Source organism: Rhinoraja longicauda, chromosome 27, assembly GCF_053455715.1.
Source record: "Rhinoraja longicauda isolate Sanriku21f chromosome 27, sRhiLon1.1, whole genome shotgun sequence".
Lineage (NCBI taxonomy): Eukaryota > Metazoa > Chordata > Chondrichthyes > Rajiformes > Arhynchobatidae > Rhinoraja > Rhinoraja longicauda.
In genome coordinates, this window is record NC_135979.1 from 24,696,477 (window position 1) to 24,718,008 (window position 21,532).

At 47.3% G+C, this 21,532-nt stretch overlaps 2 protein-coding genes across 2 annotated transcripts; both read right to left on the reverse strand.

Annotated features, from left to right (window-relative positions):
• Positions 1 to 3,809: 3,809 nt before the first annotated feature.
• LOC144606703 (serum amyloid P-component-like) lies at positions 3,810 to 6,643 on the reverse strand. The gene is given in 4 exon segments (XM_078423012.1): positions 3,810 to 4,293; positions 4,296 to 4,792; positions 6,392 to 6,467; positions 6,587 to 6,643. Coding segments are annotated over 3 exon segments (591 nt in total). The 5' UTR covers positions 6,456 to 6,467; positions 6,587 to 6,643; the 3' UTR covers positions 3,810 to 4,263.
• Positions 6,644 to 13,470: 6,827 nt separating this feature from the next.
• Positions 13,471 to 19,663, reverse strand: LOC144606804 (C-reactive protein-like). Its single transcript, XM_078423184.1, has 2 exons — positions 19,594 to 19,663; positions 13,471 to 14,087 (listed from the first exon to the last, which is right to left on the reverse strand). The coding sequence occupies exons 1-2, from the start codon at positions 19,655 to 19,657 to the stop codon at positions 13,471 to 13,473; spliced, it is 681 nt and encodes a 226-aa protein (XP_078279310.1). The 5' UTR covers positions 19,658 to 19,663.
• Between the last annotated feature and the right edge of the window lie 1,869 nt (positions 19,664 to 21,532).

The window sequence follows — 21,532 nt, forward strand, 5'->3', positions numbered from 1 at the left end:
AGAATTTTGGGATGGGCAATAAAGGCAAGCAGTGATCAGGTACTGAACCATGAAGCAGGAGTTAATGGCATTAGAGGAAACTCTCAGCTTGCTGCAGTTATACCCAGCACAACGGAAGATAGTGAAGCTTGTTGGGGGCCTGCCTCCTCAGATCAATGACATTGTCAGAGCAGGGTGCTAGGCACAACCATTTTCTGCTGCTACTTCCCTGTTGTATTTTCCAGTGTAAGACCACTGACGGTTGTGCAGCATTCAGTTCCATTTGCAATTTCTCAGAGAATGAAACAATCCATGCACCTGCACAAAAGCTAAAATTGAAATATCTTTATCACCAGGCAGTAACCATCAGCAACAGCATAGAGTTTGCATATGGTCAGACAGTCATAGGGATAGGCATAGACCACTTGTCTCCATGAGTCTCCACAATAGGATCATGACTGGTCTGACTAACTTCAACTCTGCATTCCTGCTTGCTACAGTAACCATTCACCCTTACATATCTAGAATCTATCTAATTCTGCCTTACTAATGAATGTTGTTAGAAAAGTGTTACAAATCTCTTTTGTTAGAGATGGTCATTACCTGATTATAGAATTAGAGTCATACAGCACAGAACCACCCTTCACAACCTTTTTACCCATCCACACTAATTGCATTTGCTCAAATCAGGTCCTTATACTTTCCCTGCCTTGTCTATTTAAGTACTTTAGAGAATACAGCGTGGAAACAGGCCCTTTGGCCTACCGGGTCTGCGCCGACCAGCAATCCCTGCACATTAACACTATCCTACACGCACTAGGGACAACTTTTACATTTACCAAGCCAATTAACCTACAAACCTGTACGTCTTTGGAGTGTGGGAGGAAATCGAAGATCCCTGAGAAAACCCACGCAGGTCACGGGGAGAACGTACAAACCCCGTATAGACAGCACCCATAGTCAGGATTGAACCCGGGTCTCCGATGCTGTAAGGCAGCAACTCTACTGCTGCGCCACCATGCTGCCCCCTACTTGTCTAGCTGCTCTGAAATTCTATAGTATCTGATTCTGCCTCCTCTGGCAACATTCCAGATATCAAACAATCTCCGTATATAAAAACATTCTTCCCAATCCCCTTGGAAATCACTTTAAACCTCTGGCCTGTTTTTTATACCACCCCCATGGGCAAAAAGCTTGCCTCTACGATATATTATATATATATCAGGAAACTCCTCAATCATTGTCTTTCCAGGCACAATAAGCCCAGCCTCTTAATCACTTCCCGTCACTGAAGTCTGCCAGTCCAGACAACATCCCAGTGAATGTCCTCTGTATCCTGTCCAGTGTAATCACATCTGTCCTGTAAGGTGGCAACCAGAACTGCACACAATGCTCCAAGTGTGGTTTGACCAGGGTTTGTGAAGTTGCAATATAAACTACCCACTTTCTAACCTATGATAGCAAGTGTGGCATTTCCTTTATTCACCACCCTATATACCCATGTTGCCACTTCAGCGACCTGTACACTTGATCCCCGACCCCTCGGTTCATCGACATTCCTTAATGCCCTGCCATTTACTGTAGGTCCTACCCCATTGGACTTCCCAAAATGCATTCACCTTGCACTCGGCGGGTATAAATTCCATCTGCCAATGTTCTGCCCAACTTTTCATCTGATTGAAATCCTGCTGTAAGTTCAGACAACCTTCGATCCACAGTACCATCATCTTTTGTGTCATGTACAAACTCACCAATCATTCCTCCTATATTGTAATATAAATATTACTTACGAATTAGCAGCCAATTCTGAATGTTGCCCAAAGCATGAACTGCTGTGTGTATTAATTTATTAGAATTGAGCAAAACTTAACAATGACCAGCATTTCCCATATTCATGAGAGGAGGATCAACAAATAAATTGGTGAAGACGATTGGGTCAAGAATTCCAACATAAGGAATGATCTGGAATTAAGATTATTGTCCAGGAACAAAAGGAACCATCAACACTTTCCAATGTATTTATTCACAAAATGCTGGAGTAACTCAGCAGGTCGGGCAGCATCTCGGGAGAGAAGGAATGGGTGACGTTTCGGGTCGAAACCCTTCTTCAGACTGATGTCAGGAGGGCGGGACAAATGAAGGATGGAGACAGGAAGATAGAGGGAGATCTGGGAAGGAGGAGGGGAAGAGAGGGACAGAGGAACTATAAAGTTGGAGAAGTCGATGTACATACCACTGGGCTGCAAACTGCCCAGGCGAAATATGAGGTGCTGTTCCTCCAATTTCCGGTGGGCCTCACTATGGCACTGGAGGAGGCCCATGACAGAAAGGTCAGACTGGGAATGGGAGGGGGAGTTGAAGTGCTCGGCCACCGGGAGATCAGTTTGGTCAATGCGGACCGAGCGCAGGTGTTCAGCGAAGCGAACGCCGAGCCTGCGCTTGGTTTCGCCGATGTAAATAAGTTGACATCTAGAGCAGCGGATGCAATAGACGAGGTTGGAGGAGGTGCAGGTGAACCTTTGTCTCACCTGGAAAGACTGTTTGGGTCCTTGGATGGAGTTGAGGGGGGAGGTAAAGGGACAGGTGTTGCATCTCGTGCGGTTGCAGAGGAAAGTGCCCGGGGTTGGGGTGGTTTGGGTAGGAAGAGACGAGTGGACTGGGGAGTTACGGAGGGAACGGTCTCTGCGGAACGCAGAGAGGGGAGGGGATGGGAAGATATGGCCAGTGGTGGGGTCCCGTTGTAGGTGACGGAAATGTTGACGGATGATTTGTTGGATCCGCTGGCTGGTGGGGTGGAAGGTGAGAACGAGGGGGATTCTGTCCTTGTTGCGAGTGTACATTTGATCGAAGTGTAAAAGTTAAAAATAAGAATTAAGAGGATGACACCAGCTTTAGACAAACCATTTCAGCTCAATTTGATGTAATTGGGAACTAGGTAGAAATAACTTTCCAATGTACGGCACCAGCCAAGTGTTATTTCTACCTAGTTCCCAATGACATCAAATTGAGCTGAATTGGTTTGTCTAAAGCTGGTGTCATCCTCTTAATACTTATTTTTAACTTTTATACTTTGATCAAATGTACAGCCTATTTGGTCGTCCAAGGTTCCCTTATCTTTCCTCCTTACTGCAACATGCTTATCCTGAGCTCTGATCAGATGGTCTTTAAACGACTCACATGTCAGATGTGGATTTACCCAAAAACAACTGCTCTCAATTTACTCTCCTTAGTTCCTGCCCAATAATGTTGCAGTTTCCCTTACTCCTGTTTAGTGCCTTCCCCAAAGTCCTGACATACACTTATTCAAAACAATCTTCAAACTTATGGAATTGAGATCACTATCTCCTGGGTGCTACATCTTACACCAGCCAGTGGAGTTCTCCCCAGTTCCCCACGGATTCACATTCACCGGGGCTGTTTCATCATCTCTCAGGCTACAGTAATCTTACTGCCAGCAGATCAGCTCCACACTGGGTTGTGCCATGAGTTGGTTTAGTGATGGACACTGAGTGCACTGAGAGCATTAACTGGATTTTGGACACACACACAGATTTCACACACAAGATCCTTTCTGTTTTGATGCTCATTTATTAAGCTGATGAAACTGCAATATTACAGTTCAATCACAATCACTGGAAGCACAGAACACATTGTGAGCTTTCCAAACATTGGTGTAACAAACAATGTGAAATCAAGAGGGTAATACAGAGAGAGACAGTAATAATTCCAATCAGCACAATCTAAATCAAGAGCAGGATCAGCCTCCACCACAGGGACTTTCCCACAGTCCGTGTCTGCCCATCACCACCACCCCCCTGCCCCTGGCACTTTCTTGTCTACATGTGCGTGTCAGAGAGATGGCACCAAATGCCCTGGACACCGCTCTGTACTGCTGCACCTTTTAACTGGGATGCCCAACTGTTCCCGGTGGGATTTGAGGAAGGGCTCCAGCAGAATGGACGAGGAGGGGTGTCTGGTTAAAGAGGGCAGACTTGTCTGTTATGAGCAGTCCCTGGACTCAGTGAGTTGTCCGTTACCTCGACGTAAACAGCCCTTTATTCTGGAATCAGCAACACTACTCCTGCTGATCTGGTTTAGAGAGTAAAGATCGCAATGCAAGGTCATACTCAACAAGTGCAGTTTGAGGACATTGTGTTTCCCTCTGCACATTTTCATGGTTTTTGTAGCCAGAAAATTCAAAACGTGCAATCATTATTATCTTCAATTCTTACGTACCCGTGTGATATAAACATTGTTATTCTCCAGTCAATGATGTTCCCTCCTTTACTGAAACAACCCTGACTGATCATCTCTACGTCATTGGGTTGGAGAATATGATCCCACAGGTGAACATCAGTTATCTCTCCCACAAAGGACTGACTGGCATCAAACCTTCCACCGACTGAGTCTTGCTCCTGACCTAGAATGAACTGACCAGACCCTTTCACAACCTGACCCTTTCCACCAACCTTCCGTAGACTGCGTCTCCCATTGACCCACACTGTTATCTCGCCCCTTTGAGACTCCCAGGTCACACAGATGTGTCTCAGTAAAGCATTCATTTCTGGGATGTAAATCTCAGTTACAACATTTCCTAAATACACCCAGAGTTGTGTTTTAGATTCTTCCCAAATCAGCAGTTCGTTGTCGGAAGAGTTTGTTGCGTAGGAGAGCAAACTGTAAGAGTGAGTCGCTTCAGAGGCTGCCCTGAAACAGACAGTAAAGGCGGTCAAACTGGCAAAGTGCGCTGCATGCAACCTGACAAAGCTGTGGGATGTTTTGCTTGAGAAGATCACTGATTTTGCATCCAATCCTGTAAAATGTGAAGAGTTAAGATTGTCACATGTCAGTTTAAAGTTGCAACTTTACCATCTGAGATGGAGCACAGGGTAACTAGTGAGCAGTTTTCTGCAAAGGGATGTTTTATTTAAATCTGAAAGACAGAGTGGGGGAGGTTTCAGTAGTGTGTTCTGCAGAACCTGCTTTGAAGTCTGTTTCTAGTTCAATTAGAATGGAGCTTTGCTGAAATTGTTCTGATGAATTGTTCTGGCTAGTGGAATCAAGGGATATGGGGAGAAGGCAGGCACGGGGTATTGATTGGGGATGATCAGCCATGATCACAATGAATGGCGGTGGTGGCTCCTCCTGCACCTATTTTCTATGTTTCTATGAATTAGTCAGAGCTGGTGCAGCAAGCCATGTAGCACTGTGAAACCAGAGATCACAGCATCCCAAGAGTTAACATAGGATGCAGGTCCCTGCCTTGAAACAGAGGTTGCTGCTACTTTCCCAAGAGGGAAGAAGGTAAGAAAATGAAAGGCCAGGTCTGGGAATGGTCAGAGGAAGATCTTGACCAACTTCAGAAGTTCGGGCTTCCAGCACATTCTCCCCAACCTTCTTTAGAATCCTGCAAAGGAGAATGGAAGTGACGAGGAACACTGTGCTGATGCAGGGATTGGATGGGGTGGAGGAGATACTGAGACAGGTATCGGGAGCAGCAGATACAAATCTGCATTCAGATGCACCTGCGGGGCCTTCGAGAGGGACTAGCAAAAGTGCACTTACATGGAGCTGGGAGAATATTAATGGGCTACTGTTGCAACTGTTCTTGTTACCGTCAGGCAGGCGATACAGGAGTATAAGAAAATAACCAGATGCTGGTACAAATCGATTTATTCACAAAGTGCTGGAGTAACTCAGCAGGTCAGGCAGCATCTCGGGAGAGAAGGAATGGGTGACGTTTCGGGTCGAGACCCTTCTTCAGACGATACAGGCGATACAGGAGTATGGCTGCGCGTACCACCAGACTTAAGAACAGTTTCTACCATCAGGCCATCAGGCTTCTGAACTCATAAACACATTTCAAATCATATATGTTGATTATTTTTAATATTGTCTTTTATCCTATTTTTAATATTGTCTTTTTACCTTACTAATGTCATTTTTAAAATCTTATTTATCCTTGGAATATTACTGCTGAGGTGACCCGTTGTCTTGTCAATTACATTTAATTGTACCGTAGACCCTGTGTCAACCTACATATGACAAATAAAATGTATTATTATTATTATTATTAAATGACCACTATCAATGCTGCATCTGGCAGTGCAGATAAATGCACTTTGCAAGCATAATTGGAATACATCTCAGTGTTCTGAAGTCACAATCTTCCCGCCCACCAGGTGTGTTTAATGGGTGTGTCCCATTCCTGCCGTATCGAATAGGCTTGGTAAGACACGGGTTTTCCTGATAGTGAGTTTCAGAACCACAAAGAGAGATCGGCTGTCTCGGCACAGACCGGGAATGGAACCTGGGATCCTAAAGCCCTGCGTGCTCCAAGGTACCTCTGTCTTCAGATACACCATGACTGATGCTTGCATCAGCAACTTTTCACATCAGAATAAGTACTAGCCTGCACTGTGCGATCCCGGCAGGTAAATGCCAATCACAAGCACAATTGTAACGAAGGGCTTCATCCTGTCTCCAACCTGTTGAAACACAGAATCACCAATTCATTTCATTTCACTTGGTGTCAATCCATTGAAAATGAAAACCAGCAGCCAGTATCGTGTGTCATCAACGCACAAACAGCCCCTCTGGTACTAACTGTGTCCGTCTCCAACAAGCCGGTCTCACCTAAGGTGGGTCCAATACTCTGGGCACAAGCTGCTGCAATTTATATCCTGCTGAACCCAGTCACAGCCAATCACAGGAAGGAAATGAAAGGGTGGAGATTGGCCCCTCGTCCCACTGATTCACTCCCGGGAATAATCAGCAAGTAGAGTCCAGGAGATCATCTCCTTCCTTCCCATGTCTCCTGGACTCTGGTCACATCATCTCTCGAGTGTGTCCTGTGAGAGTCCAAGTGTTCACATTTGCTTTGACACTGGGAAGCCGTGCCCAGGTTGCTTTCTGTAATGCCTGAGCACTTCATGTGGGGAGTGCAGAGAGTGTATGTGCATTAAAGTTGCAGCCTCAGCCCCGGACACCCACGTTCAATCCTGGCTCTCCCTGCTGACTGCAGATGCCACCCGCAGCAGGTGACCCACCTGAAAGATGGAAATCGATCACTTCCCCATCCACAGGCCGACATCCCCCCCAACCCCACCACCAACCCCCCTCAACCCCCATCCCCACCACCAACCCCCCTCACCCCCCATCCCCACCACCAACCCCCCTCACCCCCCATCCCCACCACCAACCCCCCTCACCGCCCATCCCCACCACCAACCCCCCTCACCCCCCATCCCCACCACCAACCCCCCATCCCCACAACCAACCCCCTCCCCCCCCATCCCCACCCCCCTCACCCCCCATCCCCACCACCAACCCCCCTCCCCACTACCTCCCCCATCCCCACCACCAACCCCCATCCCCACCACCAGCCCCCCCCCCCCTCCCCCTAGACGGGACACTCCACACACACATGGTCTTCTAGCTTGGCCCTTGGAACTCTGGTCTGTGACAGTACATGACCATAGAGAGGGAGAGTCAAATGTTTAATTAAAGGATTCTTGGCATGAGGAGGTGGTCTTGGCCTTTGACGGCTGATTTAAAACATGAAGTTTGGATTCGCACTGGGCAAGGTGTGCATTCAGTGGCGTCTGTGGGACCTGGAGTCTCCCCCCGGGAGCAGTGTTCCTGGTCCCAGGCTCCCCGCACCTTGGAGCCCAGTCAATACCTTCCCCTCTCTCTTCCCGCCTGTCCGAATGAGAGCCCGTGGACTGTCGGTCGGTTTGGAGCTTTGTCGGTGGTCGTCACCTGTTCCCCGGGTTCAGCCTGAAGCCGTGCGGTCGGGATAAAACTGGACGCGGCTCGCAGGCAGCACAACACAACACGGAACTGAACTCTCTCCAACGGCGGCTCAGAGCCAGTCCATGCCACAGATAACGTGATATCAGTACCGGCCCTCCCCGTGGTACCTGATACCACAAGGAACGGCTGAACTCTGTCTGATATCAGCTGTTACAACATAAACGAGCGCAATATCTGTATTTCTTTTTTTTTCAATTTTACAAATATTAAACATCTGAATAGGGAACAAATGTATAAGAAGATAACTGCAGATGCTGGTACAAATCGAAGGTATTTATTCACAAAATGCTGGAGTAACTCAGCAGGTCAGGCAGCATCTCAGGAGAGAAGTATAAGAAAATAACTGCAGATGCTGGTACAAATCGATTTATTCACAAAATGCTGGAGTAACTCAGCAGGTCAGGCAGCATCTCGGGAGAGAAGGAATGGGTGACGTTTGGGGTCGAGACCCTTCTTCAGACCAGTCTGACCCAGGCCAGTCTGACCCAGACCAGTCTGACCCAGGCCAGTCTGACCCAGACCAGTCTGACCCAGACCAGTCTGACCCAGACCAGTCTGACCCAGACCAGTCTGACCCAGACCAGTCTGACCCAGACCAGTCTGACCCAGACCAGTCTGAAGAAGGGTCTCGACCCGAAATGTCACCCATTCCTTCTCTCCCGAGATGCTGCCTGACCTGCTGAGTTACTCCAGCATTTTGTGAATAAATACCTAGGGAATAAATGTGACAGGTTGACAAAGTGAAGCAATATAAAAAAACTCAAGACTGTTTAATTGTCATATGTACAACGGAACAATTAAATTCTTGCAGCTACAGAAAAGGCACAATACAGAGGGAAAATAATTAAGGGGAAAAATCAATAAATGAATATCCTCCCGAACTAGTACAAAATAGCCCCAAGTACAGAGCAACCAGAGACAGTTCATAGTTTAGTTGGAGTTTCATGGCATTCAAGAGGCTGGTTAGGAAGATGCTATTGAACAAGGTGATCATAGTTTCCAAGACGCCTGGACCTTGTTCCTGATGGTAATGAACTGACAGCTTGGCCAGGATGGTGTGTGTCGTTGATGATGCTAGCTGCCTTTTTGAGGCAGTGCCTCCTGTAGCTCCCTTCAATGGCGTGGAGGTCAGCATCCATGATGGAGAAGGCAGTGCCCACCACCTTTTGTAATCTCCTTCATTCCTGGGCATTCGAGTTGCTGAACCAGGCCGTGATGCAACCGGTCCATATGGTCTACTGTACGTACCCCTGTAGACGTTTAAGCAAGCATCCGTCGGCTTACCAAACCCCCTCAATCTTCTCAGGATGTAGGGGCGTCTCTGGCCTTTCTTTATGATTGCATCGTCCCATTCCTTTAGTCCGGACATGCAGAGTGAGCGGTCCCTGGAGAGGGGTTTCTACAGCAGCTGAGCAACAGTGGAGTGGCCATAGTGAGAATGCTGGGGCTTTGCCGAGGAATCTGAGCGGTGGTCAGATGAGGCACCTTTCCTCTGTGGTCCTCGCGGTTGAGAGACGGCGGTCAGAGACTCCTCCTGCAGGAGAAACTGCCAGCATCCCTGGAGACCACCCTGCGGCAAGAATGTCCAACTAGTTCCTGAGCCGACCGACCATATTGTGTTTGGTGAAACTGCAGTTGAACTCACTGAGGAACATCGGTGACAATGAGGGCAGTGTAGACAGGAGCTTTAGGCAGGTGGGAACACCAAAGGGGCAGGTGCAGACAGTTGGGCGGCCACCAGGAGAGCAGAGGGAGTAGGCAGACAGGGCAGGACTCCAATGTGGCTATTCCCATCATTCACAAGTGTCACGTTTTGCTTTCTGTTGTGAGTGGGTGGCCTTTCAGAGAGTGGCAGCAGAGGTTCTGTGGCACAACAACATGCCCTGATGTACAGTACATAGAAATAAGCAAGACCATGGTGACTGGGGCCGTGATGGTCAGGGGACAGAGGGGAGATGCTGGAGACTTCAGGGTGATGTGTTGCCTGCCAGGGGCTTCTCCAAGTGGTTTCAGAACATTCTGCAGGGCAGCACAGTGGCGGAGCTGGTAGAGCTACTGCCTCATGACCCCAGACACCCGGGTACGATCCTATCCTTCGGGGCTGTGTGTGTGGAGTTTGCACGTTCTCCCTGCGACCGCATCCATTTCCTCCGGGTGCTCCGGTTTCCTTCCACACCCCAAAGATGTTTGGGCTTGTGGGTTAATTAACCCTCTGTAAATTGTGACTAGTGTGTGGGGATTTGATGAGAAAGTGGGATAACAGAGAACTAGTGTGCATGGAGGATTAATGGTTGGCGTGGACCAAAGGGCCTGTTTCCATGTTGTGTGTCTGAACTCCAAAATTCTCAATGGGGAGGGTGAGCAGCCAGAGGTTGTTGCAGACATCAGGACCAACGCCATGGGATGAAGTCCAGTAGAGAGAATGTGGAAAGGTTAGGCAGAGGCAGGGGCTAAACAGGGAGAGGCAGTGGAATCTCTGGATTTCTCCCAATGCCCATGTTAGTGAGGATAGGAATAGGGGGGGGGGGTGAATGTGTGGCTGAGGAGCTGGTGCAGGAGGGAAAGGATCAGGTTCTTGGTCCAGCGGGACCTCGTCTGTTGCACAGGTGACCTGTACAAGAGGGCCTGGTTGTACCACAACTGGCTGGTAACAGTGGGAAGATTTGCCGGTGCTGCTCGGGAGGGTTTAAACTGGGAGCGAGAAGACAAGGCAGTCGTGTGGCAGATGGGCAGGGTGAGGCAAATATAAATGTTAAAGCAACTGAGGTCAGTAGACAGAACAGGCAGGGGCTAAACAGGGAGTGAGGAAGGTCTGAGGGACTGAACTGCATTGATTTTAATGCAAGATTCCTGACAGACAGGGCAGATAAACTCAGCATTGATTGGTGCAAGAGATAGGAATATTATATTAGTGATGCTACGATTGTGTGATGGAGGGTTAAAATAAGTGTAAGACAGGATACGAGTGTTTAGCATTTGTTTGAGTGTTGAAGTAATCTTCTGTAGTTTCTTTTACATGGTAGATATTTACATAGTTACTTAGCAGTGCATACTGGTAGCATAGTTGGTGAGAACTGGTATTGAGGGGGGTGGTTCTGGGATGCCAGAAGTAACTGTTGAGCCTTCCCAATGTGTTGTGGGCCTAACTCAACAAAACACCAGTGAAGAGAGGTCTTGATAACTTGTGCAAAGGCATCTTAGATTTTCATATGTCCTTGGGATTGGGTTTCTCATGGTTAAACATTTGGTGGCTATGTTTGTAAACATGTCGACAGCTTATTACTGAATATGGAGTTAATTATTGTCCCTTAGCATAAATGTGCATAAGCAATTTAGATGCTTATTTAGCAATGGGCTTGCTTGGTTGAGCTCTTACCTTGGTGTTAAAACACGAACTTTGTGTTTTAACAGTAATTTAATTATAGCTATTACGGAATTATAGCTATTACAGAAACAAGACGACACAGTGGAGCACCTGGTAGAGGCTGTTGCCTCAGAGCGCCAGAAGCACATGTTCGATCCTGACCTTGGGTGTGTCTGTGTGGAGTTTGCAAGTTCTCCCTGTGACCATGTGGGTTTCCTCTTGGTGCTCCGGTTTCCTCCTAGATCCCAAAGACGTGCAGGTTTGCAGGTTAATTGACCTCGATAAATTGACCCCGTGTAGAGAGTTGATGAGAAAGTGAGAAAACAGAGAACTAGTGTGAACAAGTGATTAATGGTCAGCGTGGACTCAGTGGACCAGTCGTGTTTCCATCCTGGATTTCTAAATTAATTAAAGTAGTGGTTTATCGAAGAGCAGGACTGGCAGCTCAATAATCCGGGATTCTGATGTCACCACTTTGATAGAGGTGGTGGTAAGGGATGAGGGAGTGATGCGTTTTTGATTAGGGACTACATCATGGCAGCATTTAGAGAGGATATTCCTGGAGGATCATCCAGTATGTGGACTTAGAAATAAGAACAGATGATCAATTTGATGGGATTGTGTTATAGACCTGCCAAATGTAAATAAAATTAGACGAGAAAACATGTAGAGAGTTCACTGTTAGCTGAATGAATAATAATAGGTGATTTCAATATGCCTCACGTTGACTGCCTTTGTGCTCAGGGCTTGAATGAGGTAGAATTGGTTAACTGTTCAAGAAAGTAGATGTTTGGTCAAAACCAGAGGATGCAGCAGGAGAAACTACCGCCCCGTTCTTTTCATTGCACAAACTATGCCTAACTCTTGGCTGCATAACTCTGTGAACTGTGTGACATGATTCTTTCTCACTCCTACACCAGTTAATCAGCGTACTTTCCCCTCGAGAGAAAGCCATCCTGTTTGATGTTTGGTTCATTTTGGCACAAAGTTGCTTTGGATGGTGAGGTTCTGGGTGCCTCAAAGGCTGATGATCGGACTTCACTCCAACAATGAGTTGGGCATTGACCTTTCCAAAGGCATCCAGGGATGAATCCTGTCTTGGGTGTAACCTGGCTGTTATTTCTCCATGAATTATAAGGTGTGTCAAGGGGCAGAGTGCGGAGGTCAGAGAAGACCAGCAGACACAAGATTCCAGTCAGCAACATGTGGTCTGCTGATTGATTCCTGTGGCTCAGTGTAATTTCCACAACGCTGGTCAGTGCATGAACACATCTTTTCTCATCACAGCCTATTTTTCATAGTTCATTCATAAAGTCATGGACCTACAAAGCATGGAAACAGGCCCTGTGAGCAGATCAGCTCCACACTGGGCTGCATTATGAGTCAAATTAGTGATGGACACTGAGAGTGCACCGAGTGTTAACTGGAGACCAGACACACATACACAGATTTCACAAACAAGATCCTTTCAGTTTTGATGCTCATTTATTAAGCTGATGAAACTGCAATGTTACAGTTCAATCACAATCACTGGAAGCACAGAACACATTGTGAGCTTTCCAAACCTTGGTGTAACAAACAATGTGAAATCAAAAGGGTAATACAGAGAGAGACAGTAATAATTCCAATCAGCACAATCTAAATCAAGAGCAGGATCAGCCTCCACCACAGGGACTTTCCCACAGTCCGTGTCTGCCCATCACCACCACCCCCATGTCCCTGGCGCTTTCTTGTCTACACGGGGAGATGGCACGGATGTGTGTCAAGGAGATGTGTGTCAGAGAGATGGCACCAAATGCCCTGGACACCGCTCTGTACTGCTGCACCTTTTAACTGGGATGCCCAACTGCTCCCGGTGGGATTGGATGAAGGGCTTCGGCAGAATGGACTAGGAGGGTGTCAGGTTAAAGAGGGCGGACTTGTCCGTTCTGAGCAGTCCCTGGGCTTCAGTCAGGGCTCAGTGTGTGGGGCAGTGCCCTGGGGTTTACACCCTGCTGATCCCTGTAGACATCCACCATGGTTCCCCACATCCCGTCCCTCTCTCAATGTGTGACGGAGAATGGCCGAGACTCTTGTGTATTGAGTTTGAAGCCATTACCCTGTCAGTGAGGGAGATGAGAAACAGGAAGGAGTCAGTGAGTGGTCCCTTACCCTGATATAAACACCCCTTTAATCTGGAATCACCATCACTACTTCTACTACTGATCTGGTTTAGAGAAGAAAGATTGCAAAGCAAAGCATATTCAGCGAGAGCAGTTTGAGGAGATTGTTCACCCCTCTGCACATTTTAATGCTTTTTGCAGCCAATGTATTCAAATTTTGCAATCCTTATTGTTTTCAATCACTACACTCCCTCCAGCTGTATATTTTGTTTTTCCCCAGTGGATGATGTTACCTCCGATTCCACAACAGCTGTCACTTACCAGCATAATCTCCCTGGGTTTTAGAACATAACTCCACATGTTAACGTCATTCATCTCCCCAACAAGGCACTGGCCGCAGTCAAAACCTCCACCAACTCTGTCCTGCTCCTGACCAAGAATAAACTGACCACCACCTTTCACATGCAAACCCTTGGTGCCGATCTTCTGCAGACTGCGTTCCCCATTTACCCAGACTGTTATCGCACCCTTTCTCGACTCCCAGGTCATACAGATATGTCTCAATAAGGAATTCATTTTGGGGAGGGAAAACTGAGTAATATAATTCCCTAAATACAGGGAGACCCAGCCATTAGCCATTTGCCAAATCAGCAGTTCGTTGTGGTGGCGAGGTGTTGCATAGGAGATCAAACTGTAGTCCCAGCTGGCATCTGATGCAACCCTGAAGCAGATAGTAAAGGCAGTCAATTTGGAGAAATTACGTTGGAATACTCTGATGTAGCTGGTAGCTGTTCTTTTTGGAAAGATCAAGGACTTCCCCTGCAAGCCTGTAAAACATGAGGATATGGATGTAGTTAATTGAATTTGAAATGTAACCGGTTGTCTTTGTCATAAAAAACAGGAGTTGAATTAGGCCATTCGGCCTATCAAGTCTACTCTGCCATTCAATCTTGGCTGGTCTATCTCTCCCTCCTAACCGCATTCTCCTGCCTTCTCCCCATAAGCAGTGACACCTGTACTAAGCAAAAATCTATCTATCTCTGCCTTAGAAATATCCACTGACCTGACCTTCACAGCCTTCTGTGACAAGGAATTCCACAGATTCACCACCCTCTGACGAAAGAGATTTCTCCTCATCTCCTTCCTAAAAGAACTTGTGTTTCTGAGTTGGATCAGATGTGAAATGGGTGACCCGTGTTCAGGGAAGAAGAAGTATTTTTCCTCAGAGAGGGTGGAGTTTGTGATCAGGAGGAATTTGTGGGCCTAATGGACGAGTAGCCTTGCGGGCAGCACGAAGTGCAGGAGTATCTCAGGAGTAACTTTCACAGATGTGCCATATAGAGCACACAGCCGGCTTGCATCACAGCTTGGTCTGGGAGCAGCACTGCCCAAGACCGCAAGAAATTGCAGAGAGAGTTGCAGGCATAGCCCAATCCATCCCACAGACACAGACTTCACACTAACGACTCCATCTATAGAAAGCAGCCAACATTATCACAGACTTGTCCAACCCTTGCATCTCTGGAGGGAATTGATAGGTGACCCTTTTTCAGACTGGTTGAAGTGGGGGTGGGGGGAAAGTTGGAAATGTGGAGGAAGTGGGACAAAGCATCTCTGGCCTTTCCCCACCCGTCTGCCAATCGACCCCCCCCCCCCCCCCCACCTCTCCTGTATCCACTTATCACGCCAGGTTTTGTCCACCCCCCACCTCTCTTCCAGCTTTCTCCCCCCTTCAACAATCATACAGCACAGAAATAGGGCCTTCAGCCCAACTTGTCCCTGCTGAGCAAGATGCCCATCCAAGCTAGTCCCATTTGCCCATGTTTGTCCCAATAGACAATAGACAGGAGTAGGTGTAGGAGGAGGCCATTCGGACCTTCGAGCCAGCATCGCCATTCAATGTGATCATGGCTGATCATTCTCAATCAGTACCCCGTTCCTGCCTTCTCCCCTATACTCAACTCCTCTTATTATAAGAAAATAACTGCAGATGCTGGTACAAATCGATTTATTCACAAAATGCTGGAGTAACTCAGCAGGTCAGGCAGCATCACACGAGAAAAGGAATGGGTGACGTTTCGGGTCGAGACCCTTCTTCAGACTCGAGACCCTTCTTCCTCTTGTTATGAAGGCCAACATTCCATTGGCTTTCTTCACTGCCTGCTGTACCTGCATACTTCCTTTCAGTGACTGATGCACTAGGACACCCAGATCTCATTGTACGTCCCCTGTTCCTAACTTGACACCATTCAGATAATACTCTGCCTTCCTATTCTTACCACCAAAGTGAATAACCTCACACTTATCCACATTAAACTGCATCTGCCATGCATCCGCCCACATACACAACCTGTCCAAGTCACCCTGCAACCTCATAGCATCTTCCTCACAGTTCACATTACCACCCAGCTTTGTATCATCTGCAAATTTGCTAATGGTACTTTTAATCCCTTCATCCAAGTCATTAATGTATATTGTAAATAGCTGCGGTCCCAACACCGAGCCTTGCGGTACCCCACTAGTTACTGCCTGCCATTCTGAAAGGGACCCATTTATCCCCACTCTTTGCTTTCTGTCTGTCAACCAATTTTCTATCCATGTCAGTACCCTACCTCCAATACCATGTGCTCTAATTTTGCCCACTAATCTCCTATGTGGAACCTTGTCAAAGGCTTTCTGAAAGTCAAGGTACACCACATCCACCGGCTCTCCCCTGTCAATTTTCCTGGTTACATCCTCAAAGAATTCCAGAAGATTAGTCAAGCATGATTTCCCCTTCGTAAATCCATGCTGACTCGGAACAATCCTGTTACTACTATCCAAATGCTCCGCAATTTCGTCTTTTATAATTGACTCCAGCATCTTCCCCACCACTGATGTCAGACAAACTGGTCCATAATTTCCCGTTTTCTCTCTCCCTCCTTTCTTAAAAAGTGGGACAACATTAGCTACCCTCCAATCCACAGGAACTGATCCCGAATCTATAGAACATTGGAAAATGATCACTAATGCGTCCACAATTTGTAGCGCCACCTCCTTAAGTACTCTGGGATGCAGACCATAAGGCCCTGGGGATTTATCAGCCTTCAGTCCCATCAGTCTACCCAACACCATTTCCTGCCTAATGTGGATTTCCTTCAGTTCCTCCGTCACCCTAGGATCTCTGCCCACTAGAACATCTGGGAGATTGCTTGTATCTTCCTTAGTGAAGACAGATCCATAGTACTCGTCTGCCATTTCCTTGTTTCCCATAATAAATTCCCCCGCTTCTGTCTTCAAGGGACCCACATTTGCCTTGACTATTTTTTCCTCTTTACATACCTAAAAAAGCTTTTACTATCCTCCTTTATATTATTGGCTAGTTTACCCTCGTACCTTATCTTTTCTCCCCGTATTGCCTTCTTAGTCATCTTCTGTTGCTCTTTAAAAGAGTCCCAATTCTCTGGCTTCCCACTCTTCTTTGCTTTATTGTACTTCTGCTCTTTTATTTTTATGCTGTCCTTGACTTCCCTTGTCAGCCACGGGTGCCTCTTACTCCCCTTAGAATCTTTCCTCCTCTTTGGGATAAATTGATCCTGCAACTTCTGCATTGTTGCCAAGAATACCTGCCATTGCTGTTCCACCTTCTTCCCTGCGAGGGCCTCCTTCCAGTCAATTCTGGCCAGCTCCTGCCTCATGCCTCTGTAATCCCCTTTGCTATACTGTAATACTGACACTTCTGATTTTCCCTTCTCCCTCTCAATTTGTAGAGTAAAACTTATCATATTGTGATCACTGCATCCTAATGGCTCTTTTACCTCAAATCCCCTTATCAGATCAGGTTCATTACACAACACTAAATCCAGAATTGCCTTCTCCCTGTTAGACTCCAGTACAAGCTGTTCAAAGAATCCATCTCAGAGACACTCCACAAACTCTCTTTCCTGGGGTCCATTACCAACCTGATTTTCCCAGTCTACCTGCATGTTGAAATCTCCCATAACCACCGTAGCATTACATTTGCGACATGCCAATTTTAGCTCCTCATTCAACTTGCACCCTATGTCGAGGCTACTGTTTGGGGGCCTGTAGATAACTCCCATTAGGATCTTTTTACCCTTACAATTCCTCATTTCTACCCATACTGATTCTACATCTCCTGATTCTATGTCACCCCTTGCAAGGGAGTGAATATCATTCCTCACCAACAGAGCGACCCCGCCCCCTCTGCCCACCTGTCTGTCTTTTCTATATGTTGTGTACCCCTGAATATTCAGTTCCCAGCCCTGGTCCTCTTGTAGCCATGTCTCAGTGATTCCCACAACATCATACTTGCCAATGTCTAACTGAGCCTCAAGCTCATCCACTTTATTTCTTATACTTCGCGCATTTAAATACAACACTTTAACTTCGGTATTCACCTCCCCTCTCACACCGGTCACAATTGGCCCTGACCTTACCCTCTTATCCCATCTAGAACTTCCCTCCCCATTTATTCGAGAGTCCTTTGCAATTTCTCCTGTATTCGCTTCCCCTTTAATTCCATCTTCATATTCCCAGTTTGTCAACCCCTCCCCCCCACTACTTAGTTTAAAGCCACACGTGTAGCACTAGCAAACCTGCCTGCCAGAATGTTGGTCCCCCTGCTGTTAAGGTGTAACCTGTCCCTTTTGTACAGGTCACCCCTACCCCAGAAGAGATCCCAGTTGTCTAGAAATCTCAATCCCTGCTCCCTGCACCAGCCCCTCAGCCATACATTCATATCCCCGATCTCTCTATTCCTGCCCTCACCAGCACGAGGTACAGGTAACAGTCCAGAGATAACCACCCTCGATGTCCTACTTCTCAGTCTTCTTCCTAACTCTCTAAACTCACTTTGCAGTATCTCCTTCCTCTTCCTCCCGATGTCGTTCGTGCCCACATGCACAACTACTTCCGGTTGATCGCCTTCCCTCGCTAGGATATTCTGAAGCCTAGAATGTCCCATATCCCTCTAAACCTTTCCTATCTATGTACCTGTCCAAATGTCTCTTAAATGCTATCATACCTGCCTCGGTCTGAAGAAGGGTCTCGACCCGAAACGTCACTCATTCCTTCTCTACCGAGATGCTCCCTGACCCGCTGAGTTACTCCAGTATTTTGTGTGCATCATCCTACCGGCCTCAACCACTTCTTCCTGTAACATTCCATATATCCACCACCCTCTGTTTAAAAAACAGTTGCCCCTCAGGTTCCTATGAAATCGTTCCCCTCTCAACCTAAACATATGCCATCTACTTGATTCACCCCATCTATGCCCTCATCTTCTATATACTAAAACTCTTGTTTGTTCCCTTGTTCCTGAACTACAGCCAAAACGGTACATGATACCACGACAATGTATGCCCACCTGACTCACCGTCACCCCGTGGTCCAATGGAAGAAGTTTCATTCAAATCGGTGTTATATTTTTGAAGGTATTCACATTTTAAAGTTTAAAAAACCGCGCATGCGCAGCTGGGGCTCCGTTGATCTGGTAGTTAAGTAAGATGGCCGCCGCATCCGCACGTGCGTAGAACAAACGCATTCACGCCTGCTCAGTTGGGGCCCATTGAGCAGGGCACGGCCGCCTGTCTCTTGGGGGAGGGAGAGCCAGGCCTGGTGCCAGGGGAAGCAGCCAGACCTTGAGCCTGAGCCTGGACGTGACCGGGTAACCGCGAGCCTGAGGTGGGCCAAGGGGAAAGGCAGCAGGAGTAGAGGGCTACAGACCATGTGCAGGGAGGCCTGTAGTTCCCGTGCAGTACTTTTTTATGTTCTATCCCTCACCACCTTTCTCCTCAGCAACAAACGCCATTTACCAAAGGCACGATTTTGAGACCAGGGGGAGTTTTGCAGAGTCAAGTGATTGATTCATGGTTTGCCTGAAATATGACACAGTTTGTCCTAGTATCACCCGACCTGTCCCCTCTTCCTATTCTCGCCGTGCTAAAGAGATGAAACCAGACATTCTTCACCACCAGAAATAACTGTACAAGGATCAAAATAATCTGGTGCAGGGAAGAACAACAAACTTTGGGAGTTGATGATTCACTTTACCGTTTTTCATACAGTGCACTCAATGAGTTCACTGGCTCCCACCCACCAAGTATTGTCAAAGTGTTGTCACATTCCTGTCCTATCAAACAGGCTTGGGGAGACCCTGGGGTCTTCCTGCTAGTGACTCAGGGCCACTAGGAGAGGCCTGCTGCCTCGGCACAGGTCGGGAATGGAATCTGATCTCCGCCTGCCCTGCATGCTCCTCAGTACCTCTTTCCTCAGGTGCACCATGACTGATGCTTGCACTCAGCAACTCCTCACATCAGAACAAGTACTAACCTGCACTGTCCGATCCTGATAGGTAAATGCACATCACAAGCACAATAGTCACGAAGGGCTTCATCCTGTCTCCAACCTGTTGAAACAAAAAAATCCCCAATTCATTTCATTTCACTTGGTGTCAATCCATTGCAACTGAGAGCCAGCAGCCAGTCCCGTGTGTCAGCAACACACAAACAGCTCCTCTGGTACTCACTGTGTCCGTCTCCAACAAGCCGGTCTCACCTCAGGTGGGTCCAATACCCTGGGCATAAGCTGCTGCAATTTATATCCTGCTGAACCCAGTCACAGCCAATCGCAGGAAGGAACTGAGGGGGTGATACTCAGAGAGCCGCCACTGCTCTGTGTGTCGACATCAACGGCTTGCTCTGTTGGCATCAGATATGAGGCTGTTGATGTGGAACAAGACAATCTGATTCACTCTTCCTGGGAGAGATGAGAAACAACCCCCACCCAATGGCAGGTCTTCCCCTGCCCTCCCCCCACTCTATCGGGAGACAATTCCAGGGATTTGGTCAGAGTAGATGTAGGAACAAGTCGGGCCAGTTGGTCCGAAGGGCCTGATTCCATGCTGTGTAATGCTATGACTCAATATGTAATACGGTCTATGTAAAGAAATGAGCCCATTGCACTCAATGGGATTTCAATGGCTTGGAATCCTGATATAGAGTATATCAGGATAGATCTCAATGCCTGGCATTGGCAGGTTATTGCAGGTCCTGCTGCAGAGTCTTGACCTGAAGCATCGACTATCCCTCTGCCTTTACAGATTCTACTGGATCCGCTGAGTTTCTCCAGTAGTTTGGTCTTTGCTCCAGATTCCAGCAGCTGCAATCTCGATCATTGTTGACTTTAGAAGAGGGAAGCGGTGGATCCACGAACCTGTCTTCATGGGCAGGTGGGTGTTGGAGAGAGTCCACAACTTCAAGTTCTTGGGCATGCCTACATCTGAAGATCTTTCCTGGGCCCAGCACATCAGAAAGTGCAATCATAAAGAAAGCCCTTCAATGCCTCTACTTGAAGATGGAAGAGAATCGGAATATCAACAAATACTCTGTAAAATTCTACAGATGCATGGAAGAGCATATTAGTAGGCTGCATCGCGGCCTGGTGTGACAAGTTGAATGCCCAGGAACAATAGACAATAGACAATAGGTGCAGGAGGAGGCCATTCGGCCCTTCGAGCCAGAACCGCCATTCAATGTGATCATGGCTGATCATTCTCAATCAGTACCCCGTTCCTGCCTTCTCCCCATATCCCCTGACTCCACTATCCTTAAGAGCTCTATCCAGCTCTCTCTTGAATGCATTCAGAGTACAAAGATTATGAAAAGTGGTGGACATTGTACAGTCCATCACAGGTACTGGTCCCCCCACCATCGAAGGAATCTGTAGGAGACACTGCCTCATAAAGGCAGCCAGCATCATCGAAGACTCGCACCACCTGGCCACACTTGCATTTCACAACTACCATCAGGAAGAAGGTGCAGGAGACAGAACTTTAACCAGGTTTAAGAGTAGCTTATTCCCAACAACCATCAGGCTCTTGAAAACTACATAAACACTAACTAAACAATGGATTGTTGCACTAAAGATTTATGACCTTTGTGCTAATATTGGGCTATTTATTAATTATTTTGTGTATTACAGATTATCTATGTATATTGTCTTTTATAGGCTTTAGACTTTAGAGCCACAATGCAGAAACAGGCCCCTCCGCTCACTGAGACCGCGCCGTCCATCGAGCACCCTGTACACTAGCACAATTTACCATTTTCACCGAACCCAATTAACCTATAAACCTGTACGTCTTTGGATTGTGGGAGGAAACGTGAGCACCTGGAGAAAACCCACGTGGTCACATGGAAAGCATGTACAAACTCCGTACAGACCGCAGTCAGTCAGGAGCGATCCCGGGTCTCTGGCGCTGAAAGGCAGC